The sequence below is a fragment of the Paramormyrops kingsleyae genome, unplaced genomic scaffold, assembly GCF_048594095.1.
Source record: "Paramormyrops kingsleyae isolate MSU_618 unplaced genomic scaffold, PKINGS_0.4 ups398, whole genome shotgun sequence".
NCBI classification, from domain to species: domain Eukaryota; kingdom Metazoa; phylum Chordata; class Actinopteri; order Osteoglossiformes; family Mormyridae; genus Paramormyrops; species Paramormyrops kingsleyae.
Genome location: NW_027326335.1, coordinates 1 through 15,000, shown reverse-complemented (window position 1 = coordinate 15,000; position 15,000 = coordinate 1). Strand labels below are relative to the sequence as shown.

The following is a 15,000-nucleotide window of genomic DNA, read 5'->3' as shown; positions in this document are numbered from 1 at the left end:
AGAAAGCTCCGATGGCCCTCGGTTGCCATGAAGAATAGGGGTGTTTAATTCTGAGGCTTACATCAAAACCTTACAGAGGGTTCTTTCAACAAACAAGGCAGATCTTCAATAACAAGCTATGCAACCCACCTGCTATGCAACGCCCTCTTGATTTTGGTCAATCTCTGTGCTTTCATCTATCAATCATTATTGTCGTGTACTAGCTACAGTGAAATAACTCAGATAAGTACAAACCAACACAATGCAAGGCTCTCAAGTTTTGTCGAAAGTTTGGAGAGAGATCTTTTAGGGGCAGAGTATGTGTCTCATCTCTCGTCTGCACGCTGTGTGTGTGCTAATCCATGTAATAATGTGCTCGCAGCGGGATCATATGTAACTTATTTTGGAATTTACCCAGAAACCACAAATGCTATTTTCTAATTGGCTGGAAGGTGGCTAACAATGTGCTTGCAGCGGGATCGCGTGTAATTTATTTTGTAATTTACCCAGAAACAGCAAATACTATTTTCTGATTGGCTGGTACGTGGCTATTAACTCTGTAGAACACAGGACAGCTATGAACTCAGCAGAAAACTCCACTCCGTATGCCAGGGCATCTTCCATTAATTCTATATAACGGGACACCTTGCTGGGCAGTATCCCTTCTCAGCGTGAGAAACACAAGGTGTGGCAAGTGAGCGTGTGAACTGGTTGAAATGCGTGTGTCTCACGGTCAATGTGTGACACTTGAGAGCCCTGACAATGTCACATAATGTCACATAGCGCCTAATATGCTCTGTTTGATCCCTGGTTCGTTCTCAAAGTTGACACGCAATGAGATTTTTAGTACAAGAGATCTACCATGGAGCGACCGTGAGAGAGAGGATAAGATTAGAGCTTCCTCCCAGAGCAGAGATCCAAGCCTTCAGCTGTGTGCCTTATTATTTTTTCATTTAATGTGTGCTTTGGAAACCAGACAAAAGGTTCTGTGTCATCAGCAGCATAGCTTGTTTGGGAAAGGAGGTAAAAATGAACTGCACTTGGCGACAGAAGACTCGCAGTAATACAAACAATATACTTCTCTCAGCCGAAAGTAGAAGCACAGATACATGGGAATTGCTAGGCTTCGCATATCCTGTTCTGCTCACTTATGAGACAGAGACACATCCACAGGTGAGAACGGAGCTATTTTTCTGCTGCCCCAGAGCTAGTTTTGGAGTTAAGGGTCTTCCTCAAGGGCCCAACAGTGATACGATTACTCTGTCAAGTATGGGATTTGAGCCAACAACCTTCTCAACAAGCCCCCAGAGCCTCCCTGAATCCGCTCATGCCCCCAGGCTACACTTGCTTCCATAGCAGTGTGATATTTACTTAGTTGCATTCCGTGTGTGATTAGTCCTGTACTCTGATCCTCTATGACTCCATATCCATGCATAACTCCATATGAAATACGACTATTCAAGTGCACACTTGACCACCAGGGGGCCGAAGATCAACACAAGGCTCACAAGCTCGGCCAGGAAATACTGGCACAGGTGACATTCCGAGAACATGAAGGCGATAAAGGACAGAGCCAGAATGATACAGACAAGTTTCACAGAGTGTGGATGCAACTGATGTCACTTACACTCTCCTAAACCTGTTGACCCATTTTTCCAAGTTCAGGAACAAGGAAAGTGGACTTACCACAGTACACAAAACCCACAGCGCTAATCCACCATTACAAGCACCTTTACGACAAGCAGACTCGAGGAGCCAGTCACCCAAAATGCCCTTCTGTCTAGCGATGGCCATGTATGTCAGGCGCAGCACCGCAAGAGAGATGGCTGGGAATTGATAAACGGGAGGCGAGACTCTTCCTGGTTCCCTGTAGCATTTGCAGCAATGCTGATAGCATGTCGCTATCTGAAATTAAGACACCGTCGCGGATGCGAGTCAACGAACTGGAATTAGCATCTGACAGAAAGCAGACATCTGCTGAACTGTATCGTCTGGGTGAGGGGACATACAGTGCAAATATAACCCAACTATCCATCTTCCAAACCGCCCATCCAGTATACAGTCTACGTGGTAAACATGAGATGATTTTTACAGCGCACAATGTGGGTCCACTGTCAACAACATAAGGTGCCTGCCTAGCTGACTAAGTTTAATGCTCTTACTTTTTACACCTAAGCTTACTCTGACTGCCTGCCAAAAGAAATGGTTCCATTTGTGAGATTAATGCCCCACTGAATTTTTAGCAGTAGCTAACTGCCCCCTAACTGTCTGCTGACCTCCCCGCTCCTTCCTGACAGTTTGCCAAAGGTGTTCACTTTTCTTCCTGTAGGATACAGATTCAATCAGGAGGGAGGAAATTAAAAGATAAATATACACTAAATACAATGCTACAGTACACGCTGCGCCTTCGCCGTCAGCCGAGCTTTATATTTAAAACCATAAGCTGCACGCTAAATTGCGTATCATGTTCTGTACCGTTTTTAATATGTCAATGTTCGCTTCTGTTCAGATTTTACTCGTAGCGAGTATCGGTGGCGCTCAGATAAATAATGGCGTGTAAAAACGCATGTAGAAACAGCCGCAGAAGGCAGCGTTAAAGCGCGGTGGCGACGCCCCGACTTTAAAATAAAACCGAAGCAAACACGTTTGCTTTAAATAAGCAGCCTGCGAGCAATCCCACCGCAGCCACTTTCTTTATACAGCACGCCGGGATGAATTTCCCTCTCTATGAAGAAGCGCTTGGAGGCAGCAGATACCTCGTAAATCTGTTTCGCTGCCCCTTGGAATTACAGTCTTCCCTCCTCCTGGATTCAAGTGACAACGGACACTATAAGGGGTCCAGCTCTCCTCCACCCCCTCCTCTCTATCAAAGGTGTCTAGACACTTCAGTCAGGTGATTTATATGGTGTGAACCGCATAAATTTACCGTACAGATTTACCAGGTCCAGAGATAACAAAGCTTTATTAGGGTTAGAATCTTGTGATGGTATAAATTCTAATCAAGTGTGATTCTGCTCATTTTCTCTTGATTATTCCTGGTGTCCCTGGTGATTAAGACTTTTCATTATAGACTTTAATTTGCAGATGTATATTCAAGTGAGGAAGGTGCAACTGAATAAGTCCCAATGTTCTTGAGTATTTGAAGGGGATCAAAAGAAATTTATAGCTACATTTCAGGCAGAGTTATGGATACTGGGACTTTTAATTAGAGGGTGATGTCAGCTTAAGTCGAGGGCTCGAGAAAAAGGTTTTCCATGGAGACAGTGGAGTGATAAAAGTTTTCCTCCTAATCCTGTCTAGTTATCAGACTGTTCCGAACCATTGTGGAACAGACAGAGGGCAGACACTCTAATGGGAGCTGACAGTTGTAATCTCCGGAAACACACAGGCCACTCTTCCCACGCAGCGACTTGCGGAGATTGAATGCTAAACACATGACAGAGTCACTGTCGTCGTCAGGAGCCTGCAACTCAGCCAGGGGGAAAAGGCAGGCAAATCGTCCGTCTTCTTGTGATTGGCAGGTGACACGCATCAGTAGGACATTCATCGCCGCAGGCCCGTCTGTTTTTATGTGTATAAGTCATGAATGCTGAAGATTTCGGGGCCTGATCTCATAAGCTGAAAACGAAGGTGGGAGTGTTATGTACAGGGGGGGCATCGTAAGGTGTCAGTCGCTTTGTGTCTGCTCTGATATGGGGCACAGACAGCGCACAGAAAATCTTTATTTCTAATTATTCTGTCGTTTTTTTGGGGGGGGTGCAAAATCAAGAGGCATAAAATACCAGACATACAATAACTATGGATCAGTAGAGAATTCAGCCAAAACAGGTACATCGAATACTAGTCTTCATGCCATGGTCCAGCTGAAAGACTTTGGTTGTGTTGCATCTGAGAAAAGCTGCAGTCATGTACTGTATGCAAACATTGCAATGCTAAAGCGCAGACATATTCATTAACATGCATTCTCTTCAATCCAACAACAGTATGCATGTGTTAGTGACTTATTCTGCATATATGCGCAGTTCTGGGGTGAGATTCCATGGATACTGTTTTTCACTCGTGAAAGTAGCTGCTGTGTCGCTCTTGTTCTGCTTAATCAGTGAACCTCGGACTCTGAGGGACTGACTTTAAAGACTAGAGTGCCGCTTTACAGTAAGGCTACCCATATAAAGGGTTTATGAGTGGTTTATAATCTGGTTATCACTTAGGTTGTAACACTTTGTAAATTATTAATCGACAGTTTTATATATAACACAGTTTTCTTTTTATTAATGAGTTACTACCATTTACAAAGTGGCAAAAGGGAGCCTTATTGTAAAGTGGTGCCCAGACTAGATTGAGCAAAAGCCCCTGCGGCGCTATCACCTATCACCCCACGCCCCCCCCCCCCAGCCCGCATCCACCTACACCACACATAGGTAATGGGGGGTGATCAGTTATTCACCCCCCATCTCTTTTAATTACACGTTAGACACCACACCAAGACATCACACCGCACCACACAGAGGGAAGGGGGGGGGGGGGGTGATTAGCCACTCACCTCCCCCCCCCTCATTATTTTAACTGCACTTTAGACATACATCCATGTCACACCACTCTTTCACATAGGGCCTTGGAGGGCGAGGGGAGCTGTGCAGGTCCTGGGTCGGCTGCTTCGGCTGCCCACAGCTGGACTGCGCAGCTCAATTCCCCTCTATTTTAACTCCACTTTAGACACTTAGGGCTTGGGGGGGGCAGTGGGTGTCCTTTCCCCATATGTTGCCCCATATTTTAACGACACCTTAGTTCACAGACATGTACACCATCACAGACATGTACACAAGGTGGATGGGGGCAGACGGGGTGGGGGGTCCTGGGTGTGGCGGGGGCGGCGGGGGGGCTCGGTGGGGGGAAGCTGCATCTATGGGGTGCTACTGGTCTCCGGCGGGGTGCCCTCTCGCCTACGATTTGGGGGGGTGGGGAACATCCTCTGGGGCCCCCACTGGGCAAGTCCAGGGCAAATACGAGCAGGAGTGACTGAGAGTGTGTCTGAGTGTGTGTGTGTGTGTGTGTATGCATGGATCTGTGTGTCTGTATGTTTGTCCTGGAACGGGGGAGCACGTGGAAGATGGGGCGGTGCGGGGGCGGTAGTGAGGGGATTTGGGGGAGGGAGGGTGCGGGGATTGGGGAGGGAGGGTTGGGGAGGGGGTCTGGGCTTGGGGGAGGGAGGGCCGGGGTAGCCAGGGGTGGGGGTGCCTGGTGACTCTCAGGGCGTCCCCCTGGTCCATCAGGTGGGGTTCTAGGGGGGTGCAGGTCTCCCTGGGGTTGGCGGGGCCCCCGCGGGGTGCGCGGGTGGACCGGGCTCCAGGCTCTATCCGTGCCTGCGCGGCCATCCCCCAGGGGGGAACCGGCGTGCTGCCGCCTGTGGCCGTGGGGCTCCTGGCTCGTGCTTGCCGGTGGGGGGCGCCCGGTGCCTCCCCCCTCTGCCTCCTTGGGCGGACACGCAGCCCTCCGGTGGCAGGAGGCCTGGGTGCCAGGCCGCTGTGGGGCAGCTGGGTCCATGATCACTCGGGGCTCTCCTGGCCGTCTGGGGGGCCCGGGGCGACGTTGTTGTGGTCTCGCACACTCATTGGGAATCATTCCATGTTAACCTGCACACTCATACATACACTCACAGCACACAAACATACACACACTCATACATACACTCACAGCACACACACACACACTCATACATACACTCACAGCACACAAACACACACACATACAAGATAGCTCAGGGCCTTCTTGCCCTATTTTATCCCTCTCTCTCCTCCTTGTCTGGATGTGTGTGTCTGTGTGTGTGTGTGTGTGTGTGTGTCTGTGTGTGTGTGTGTGTGTGTGTGTGTGTGTGTGTCTGTGTGTGTGTGTGTCTGTGTGTGTGTGTGTGTGTGTGTGTGTGTGTGTGTGTGTGTGTGTGTGGCCTCCATCCTTTCTTCTCAGATGCAGATGCTGGTGCGGCGATATCCAGACCGTGTTCCTGTTGGTCTGCTTATGTATTTTTTTCTTTGGTATTAATGTATTTCATTCCAGAAGCAGATACTGGCACAAGCTTATTCTCTATCATAATGGTACCATTGGTTTCTTTGTCTGTATACTTTTTATGCACCTGGATCTTGTTTTTCAGATACAGCAGCTGGTGTGATGATACAATGTCCAGCACTAAGATGCAGAAGCTTCCTTTTGTTACTCTTTCCATTTGCTCCACTTTTTCTTAAGTTGTCATGTAGTATTTTTCTTTCTCTGTTTTTCTCTTTCTATCTGACCCCCCCTTTTTTTTCTTCTTCTTCTTTCTTCTGTCTCTCTTCTCCTTCTCTCTTTTTCCCTCTACTCTTTCTCTCCCTCCTCTCTTTATCTCTCCTATCTCAGTTAACTTTCCCTGTCGGCCCCGGCTTAATGCCGCAATAATCTAAAACGGCGAATAAAGAGTATGTCTCAAGTAACGAGAGGAGCTTAATCCGAAGCTCCACTTGGCAAAATAAAAGTGTTGTCACAATAAAGCACCCAGACTAACATCCTGCTTGCTAAACTGCCGAACACGACAGGGGTTAAAAAAAGAAAGAAAAAAGCCCCAGAGTGGTGGCTGCCTGCGTGAGGATGTGACGTCTGATGTGGTGGTCTGATGTGGTGGTCTGATGTGGTGGTCTACAGCAGTGTTTCTTAAACTGGTCTTCAGGGACCTCCAGACAATCTGCATTTTTGTTCCCTTCCAGCTCTCTCCCCTGCCCCCGAGGGCTGGGTTGAGAAACACTGGTCTACAGTACCACCCGGTTGATTAAACAAGCTATCCACCTCCCCCACTTCAGCACAGATGGGGGGGGGGGGGGTCCTGTTTCTGTTTCCCATTGCCCGTCTCTCTCGGCTCGGCCACAGCGATGGATCTCAAATTGCCTCCCGTCGGGTCGGCTGCCTGTCACTCGACTGCTGATGGAGGTGACGTGTTGTTAAAGCTCCAGCTGACGTGGTGGCCTCCAGTCAGGGTTGGGGGGGGCATCTCAGCTTTTCGACTGCCATGAAAAGTGAAGGGATCAAAGAGCGCCCCCCCCCCCCTCCACCCAACTTCTTATAGTGTCCTGTAAAACTTTGCAGTAAGAAATGAAAATCTGACGAAAGAACCGACCCCGAAGCCAGCAGTGATTACCTGAACACACAAGTCGTCCTGCCCTCCCCCTCGGAATGCTGCATGTAGCATGGCACTTATGGCACTACAGCAGAACACTGCTATTAACTAGACAGGCTTCTAAAAGCCCACTGAGGCTGCCTTTCATTGGATGAGTGGAATCCTAGCCCAACCAATCAAGATCACTGCTAATTATTAAGAATGACGGCCGAAAGAGAAAACGTGAACATTCTGTAGGCTGAGACTTATTACCAGCGAGAGGTGAATCACAAAGGAGGAAGTCCACCCAGATATCACCCTCTTCATGGTACGCCTTGAGTTTATTTCAGCTTCTCTTGTGTCCTCTTTCGAGCCAGGAACAACAATGATATTCTCATGCTATTTTTTTCCCCAAGTCAGACTATTTTGGATTGCAGTTCCAATCAGACCCAACCATTTGCATGTTAAGTTTAAGGGTCTTATTTTGTCACCCCAGACTTTAACCACTCTTTGAGCTGCAGTTGTCTGTGATAAAACCAACAAACTGAAATATACTCTTTAATTACTCTGTGAAGTATTACTCTGGCGGGAAGCTGACCCAATATAAGGCAACTGCAAAATCTGCTGACAGAACTAATAACCAATGAACTGTAGGGAACCGTCCACTGGTCCAGTGATGGAATACAATTGGACAGCCGAAGGCTTGGAATGCGTGTAGGTCCTTCCGAGCGCTCCTGTAAAGTTACTTACCCTTTTATGTAAAACCAAATTTCTGACTCCAAGTTAATTAAAGACCTTTTATGATGTTTTAGTATTTCTGTTATTCTGTGATTCATATTCTGTTATTTCTGTTAAACTCCCGGGTTTTCCTTTCTATTGCTGAACTCCCATTAATCCCGGACGGTGGAGTACACTGGATTCACCTCGGCCAATTGGGCGATCCTCGGATCTGCTACGTAGGACTCTGTTCAGAGGTTGGGAAATCACTAAAACTTAACACAATGTCAGCCTAGATGGCCGTTCTGGCCCGACGACTCCTACAACTCCTGAGGCTCAGCCGACACTTGCCGTATCTGAGCTTATGAGCGCCTCAGAGGCTGAGCCGGGGTTTTCCGTGACTCGACGTGTGCGCGCCTCAGAGGCTGAGCCGGGGTTTTCCATCACTCAGTGCGTGCGCGCCTCAGAGGCTGAGCCGGGGTTTTCCGTCACTCAGTGCGTGCGCGCCTCAGAGGCTGAGCCGGGGTTTTCCGTCACTCGATGTGTGCGTGCCTCAGAGGCTGAGCCGGGGTTTTCCGTGACTCGGTGCGTGCTCGCCTCAGAGGCTGAGCCGGGGTTTTCCGTGACTCGGTGCGTGCTCGCCTCAGAGGCTGAGCCGGGGTTTTCCGTAACTCAGGGCGTGAGCGCCTCTGAGATTAAGCTGGTATTTCCGTAACGCAGCGTGTGCGTGCCTCAGAGGCTGAGCCGGTTTTAACCGTAACTCAATTTGGGCAGTCACATCGGGTCCCAGAGAAATGGGGTTCAGTCAGAGACTGTTAAGAGAGTGTTACATGTAGTGAAGCTAAAATACCCGAGGCAAATGGCTCTGACCGGAAATAAACCAAATCTACAAATCTAATTCTAACATGTGGCCACAAATTCCTAAACTATACCATCAAGTCAAAAACAATACAACAATTACATACCTCAGCTGAGTGGGCATAGAGTAACTGCAGAAAATATCTGATTACAGATGTAGATTCACACAGCACTATGTGGGAGCTCTGATTACAGAGTTTCTCCTTTTGCTACTCTGGAGTTCTTCCTTAAGTTTCCAAACCAAGTGACAGAATGTCTTTGAAGACTAAATTTCCTGAACAAATATTATGATTGATTATTTTAGGGACTGTTTTGATCTTGTGTGCATGTCCTGGAGAACTGCTGATCTTATCAATTCTCAGACCCTCAGCCAATCGAATTGCTTTAGGAGGAATGTGGGAATTCCTTTGTTCCACCAGGTGACAAGATCCTCCACTTTGGTGGGTTTTGTCTTATTTTCTATATTTCTCTTATAGGATAACATACTGCGTTAAGGTTGAGAGTATTGTGCCCATCGTACTGTGACCATTCAAACATGGGTGTATGTGTCCCTAATGTTACTCTGGGATAATGCCTCCTGTGTTATTGTGAGTTAGTGAGTGTGGGATGCATCTGTGTCTTGACGCAGCCAGGTCTTGTCACAGGAATTTGGCTGTAGGGTTCTGGCCGCCCAGTGGGGGTGAGGTGTCCCTTTTGATGAGGTGATCGGGTGATTTGGGTCCAGTCTTGTTGGAGCCAGTGGACCTTTGCCTTAGGACATTGGGTGGAACATTGCCGGCTTGTCAGAAGTCAGACCGGTGGGGCCTGCAAGGCCTGTGGCCTTACAGAACTAAGCCAGACGTCTTTCACCAATATTTCCTTTCAGCAGAATTTAAGCACTTTTTTCACTGTTACTCCACAATCAAGGATATGAATTATGCTCCTTTTCCAGGGCCTTTGAATTAAAACCCCCATTTTGGTATTACAGCTAGTGAACAAGAAGAAGAACTATGTGAAGTATGAAGATTATCTAGCTACTCGGTGTATATTGGAGGGGCTTTAAATCTCCCAGCAGCCTTGTCAGTGTGCATAAGCAGGCTATTCCTCAAGTTCATTGCTGTTAGCCGTCATCTGTGCATGAAGAAACCCCATTGGTTGGTGGAGGGATGGGGATGGAGCTAGTTTTTCTGCAAAATGCTCCCCGATCCCTGTCACATCCAAACTTCCACACCGCACACATGACCTCCTGGCCTTCATTGCACCAGTCTGGTACTTTAGCTTTCTGTCAGCACCCTGTGTCACAAATGAAAATCTGTGATTGATATCTTAACAGATGCATACAGTACCTTTCTTTTTGCATTGGAAACCAGGCTTACAGACTGGAATTGTCTGCATTTTCAGTGTCAGACCTGTGCCAGATCCTGCAAGGCTGTTCTGTAGACGAATAGACAGCATTTAACTGCTTCAGGTTGAATAATAGAGCAAGAAATATAGTTTAACAAGAGAAGTTCCAAGAAGTAAAACATATGCTTTATCTTACTGGGTCAGAGAGGACCTCATGGTGCCTGATTTAAAATGTCATGAGGAGAACATGTTGACAGGTCCTTTTAACATATTGAGGGGAATCTTCCAGCTTGGAACATGAAGTTTTGTTTCAGGAAGGTCTGTTACACCAGAAACGGTTACATTGTTTTTGGGGTAACCTTTAGGTCGGCTGTTCAAACCCAGGTATGAGGATTCTTCAGCCAATCAGTCCTCTAATCAGTAATCTAATTAGGTAGTTGCAGTGAAAACCCGCATACACTGCGGCCCTTTCTGGATAAGATAAGCCACTCCTGTTCTAGTAGTAATAAAATGTTTATAATGGCATGATTATGACATGTCATGGTTGGTTATCTCGGTTAAGATCAGGCACATGGGGCTATATCTGTGCACCATGTTAACAGAGATGGAGTTCACAGCTTCAGGGTGGAGAACTGTCACCTTTGAGTTTTTCCAGAATCGTCACCGTGACAAGATATAGAGCCAAATTAACAATGCTTTAGAGGTACAGTCATTTGCTCAGTCAAAAATTCATCTGACCTTACAGCCAGCCAAACATTGCTTAGCCTGTACATGTCTTTGCTTTAACGAAATGAATGCAATAATGATTACTTATTAACTAGCCTTCTCTGAGCTGAACTCATACAATGCTGTTGGCATAAAAGGCAATATTGACTCTTCAGCCAATACTGATTGAACATGAAATCTTTTCTTTTATTTTTACTTCTCATTGTCGGTTTGTTTACTTTTAGTTTCAAGTGAAATCAGTTGTCAGGAAAAAATCCCCGTCATAGTAATCATTAATCTGTAAAATAGAGTGCCAGATAAATACGTAGATGTTCAGTAATGAACAAGCAGACTCTGCAATGGTGTTTCGGGGAGTTTAACTTAATCTTTAACGTTGTATTAAAGCTTAAGGAAGAAGACAGAAATGGCACTTCACCTTCTTGGAGTTTTTTGCCTGCTCCTCCACACGTCTGTCGGAATAGCAGCCAAGAGTAAGTACAACTACATTCAAAATGTGAAATGGGTTAAAAACATGTTTCATGATCACTTAAGTCTGTATGTTTAACTAAAAAAAAAAAGATTAAAATTTCTAACAGATCAATTTGTGTTCACTTGCCAACAATAGTAGGGGAGACCGTGGACAGTTTTTGAACTTTTTCATTTTCGTTTCTATAACGCAGAAAAATGACAATGAAATAATTGTTTTCCTTTCAAAGTAGAGTACTTGCTAAACATCCATGGTGTTTTGGGAGTCTGACTTATGCAGGAGGAATCCTGTATCCCTTCGAACAACTGAGCTTGTTCAGCAGTTGTCTCTAGTCTCTCCTATATATCTGTAAGATTTTGTATGGGTATGTAAATGTCTTGTTGTCAGTCTCACTTTTTGATGCATCTACTCATACTAGTTCATTTCAATTAAAATGAGATGCACAGTGATAAACAATGGTGAACAAAAACAGAGAGATACTATTCCCATGTCAAGCCAAAAAGCCAGTGCTTGTACTAATGCTGTTTCTCCATTCTTCATGTAGGTCTGGTGGATCTAGAGACAGCCTCGACCCTGCTGATACCATGCTACACCAGGGTGGCACTGCACTGCAACATTTCCTCGCAGGCGGAACTCTCTGTCAATAAGCTGGCTTGGATTGACGTGGCCAGCCAGACGGAGCTGTGTGTCGTCAACATGAATAATCTGAGTTCCTCTGGGAACCACAGCATGAAATGCGAGTACATTCCCCAGAAAAGGCTCACGCTGACTTTCAGACACGTTCATCCGGAGCATCAGCGAACGTACAAGTGTAGCCTGAAGTCCAATCGAGGATTCAAACAGGCCACCACCAAAGTTAAGCTACAAGGTGATTTCTTGAGTTCATCAACGTCCCTACAGGATGAGTGGAACCTTAGCTGTAGATGTTTTCCAGTTGTTTCATTGGTAGCATATGAATCTGAAATCCATCCATACAGTATCTTATCCAGTACAGCTTGCTTTAAGGGCAGGAGCATAAGGCAAAAGGCAGGGAATCACCTTAGATCGGATGCCGGTCTATTACATGGTGCTGAAATGACTTATTCATTTCATAAGCAGTATCGGTGGGGTTAGGTGTTGTGCAGTACTGAAATTACACAAAAACGTACTAATCGTGAGTGCCCTGTGTAAGTAGGCTAGCTCTGTAACCATGTCATGCAACATATACTATTTCTTACTGTCTGGTTTCACTTCTTTGCCTCCAGATTGCTACAGAAACAAATACCTCAACTTATCTGCGTCGTGGGCCACATGCCATTTCTCTGGTGTTTATCCCGAGGGGGAGGTGCACTGGTTCCATGGCGACAGGAATGTGACGGAGCACTCGGACAGGCATACGACTAGGCGTAACCACGACGGGACTTTCAACGTGTCCAGCAGCCTGCACACAGAGCATTCGTCGAGTGAATGCTCCTTGTGGATCCCCAGCTCTAAGGCTTACCTGGTGAGGCAACCAATAACTAAGCTGAATTCACTCAGTTACAGGTCTGACAGCAGAGCTGTAGCTGCCCACACCTTCAGCCTAGGGTTTGGGTTAATGCTGACCAGGCTCCTTGTGCCATAGTCCTGCCAGGCACACGCCAGGGACGCTCCTCTCTAGCTACCTCATGTGAGGAAACACGAACAATGAAAAATTAACTAAACTTGCTGACCAGAAGCCGGTGGTTTGAAAGGCATTTCCTCTGTCTTTCTTCGTGTTTTCTGTCATATTGCTGTTTAAAATTGTGAATTGAGTTGTTGGATTTGTTTTTTTTTGTTCATAGATTTTTTTTTAAATGAAGTCCCGTGTGTAATTACTGTACAGACAATAAGAAGTTATCTCAATGGACTTTGTCACCTGTAAAATAATGCTGCTGGTGTGTGGGTGTAGTGTAGACGTGGTTAGCGCCAAACAGCCAGCTTAACAACTGCTGTATATGTCTTCCAGTCATTCTTCAGGAAAAAACAGTAATGTAAATGCAACATTTATTTTCTTTAATGCCATCTTTTCACTATTGTGATCATATGTAGCATACTGTAATTAAGCTAGCACCTTCAATAACAATGATCTCTGTATGTGTATATCTGCACCTAGTGGTCAGGATTTTATCATATATCAACAATTAAAACATATTTAGTTGTAGCCTGTTTTTTTAAACAGAATATCACACCACTAATAGAATGAGAGGACTGGAACACTTACTTTAACGTGCTTTATTCAAAACTAAGACTAACGATTTAAGGGAATTCAGTCCCAGCAACTGCAAGTCACTACTTTTCAGCAGTTTACTGGTGTTTATGGGAAACACAAGACTAATTAGGAAACCACCAAAGTAAAGAGAATAGGGTGTCTGTGATGTTGGGGGCATCAGAAACTAAGTGAAAGACACTTTACTTGCAGTACTAAGAGGCGTAACTCTCAGCCAGTCTGTTGTTTCGCAGGAAGCGGGTGATGATTCTGAAGGGGAAATAAATTACATTATTATTTTTAAACGGCTCGGAGGGAATCAGAGTCGAATGTTATGATTGTCAGTGTACTGAAGCCTTCCTGGATACGATTATCTGAATGCTGGAACAGGAAACTGGACACCATTCAACATATTGTCTTCTTAAAGCATTGTCCACGATTGGGAGGCTGTTGTGAGTGAGCCGTACATGGAGGTGCTGATCGGTGTGAATGCTTCTGCATAAACAATGGTGCTCACAGCGGAGCAAACATCTCGCCTTTTCCTTACTAATCCATCTCACGCCAAGGTGAGACATCCCCCAGTGAGAGAACCTGCATCCTGACACGTCCCTACAGCTGGCCTGGGCGCTTCCCCTTGCAAGGAGCCATGAAGTGTCCCTGGGGTCAGGTGACAGGGGAAGATTGGGGAGTTCCCCCTTACCTAGCCAGGGTCAAAATCATGGCAAATTCTTATGGACATTTTGAGCTGGTGGGAGTTTTTCTTACGCAATAATGTTCTGAGGGGAGAACAGGAAAAATGATTGGTTCAGAGAGACAACCAATCAGACTTTAAAGGAGGTGGGGCCAAGCACTTGGAGGAGGCGGGACCAAGACATCTGATTGGTTGGTCTCACCTCCTCTACAATATTATTGGTTATCTCTCTGAACCAAGCATTTTTCATCCTGCCCCCAGAACATTTCTGTGTAAGCACATTTTCATCAAAACACAATTTTTACCACGGACATGGCGGTTATAAACATAGCTTACATAGTTTTTTCTCAATCAAAAAAATTTCCACGGACTCAGACGAATCTTGCCATGTACACAATTGTGCGTGTATGGCGAGCCCTGGCGAGGACCAAAGCGCGCAATCCCGCTTCCCCGGTACTTCTGCTGAACTTCCTCATTTAGTGAGGAATGCATCTTCCGTAATATGTTTTATATGGTATTAAAAAAAGCCAGACTCAAAAGCATGCCTCCCGCAGACCGAGAGGTCGAAATTGGCAGTGAGAGCCGGAGGGAACAGTGGAGTGTAAGAAAACTGTTCATTTACTGCAGAGTAATGAGCAACGAATAGGAGACTTTAGAATGAATTAACACTCTGTTTACCGTAGGAGAATATCCAAGGGGTGTGCGTGATTGGGAAGTCTTTTAGAAAAGCACAAAAAATACAGGCTGAATTTACTTACCTGGTAATACAATCCTTAACGTCTGAAAACCCATCTATAGCTCGATTATGCATTTCGGGTTCGGTATACATTTCTGTGTAAACAGCGAAAAGACCCATTCCGGGGGTCATGATCCTGAGTCAATTCCGTCAACCACTATGCTCCCTAGACACAGTAAGT

General features: G+C 46.0%; 1 protein-coding gene across 1 annotated transcript; it reads left to right on the top strand.

Annotated features, from left to right (window-relative positions):
• Positions 1-8,502: 8,502 nt before the first annotated feature.
• On the top strand, positions 8,503-13,347 carry LOC140587596 (uncharacterized). The gene is made up of 3 exons (XM_072708848.1): positions 8,503-11,190; positions 11,731-12,054; positions 12,431-13,347. The coding sequence occupies exons 1-3, from the start codon at positions 11,124-11,126 to the stop codon at positions 12,787-12,789; spliced, it is 750 nt and encodes a 249-aa protein (XP_072564949.1). The 5' UTR covers positions 8,503-11,123; the 3' UTR covers positions 12,790-13,347.
• The last annotated feature ends 1,653 nt before the right edge of the window (positions 13,348-15,000 follow it).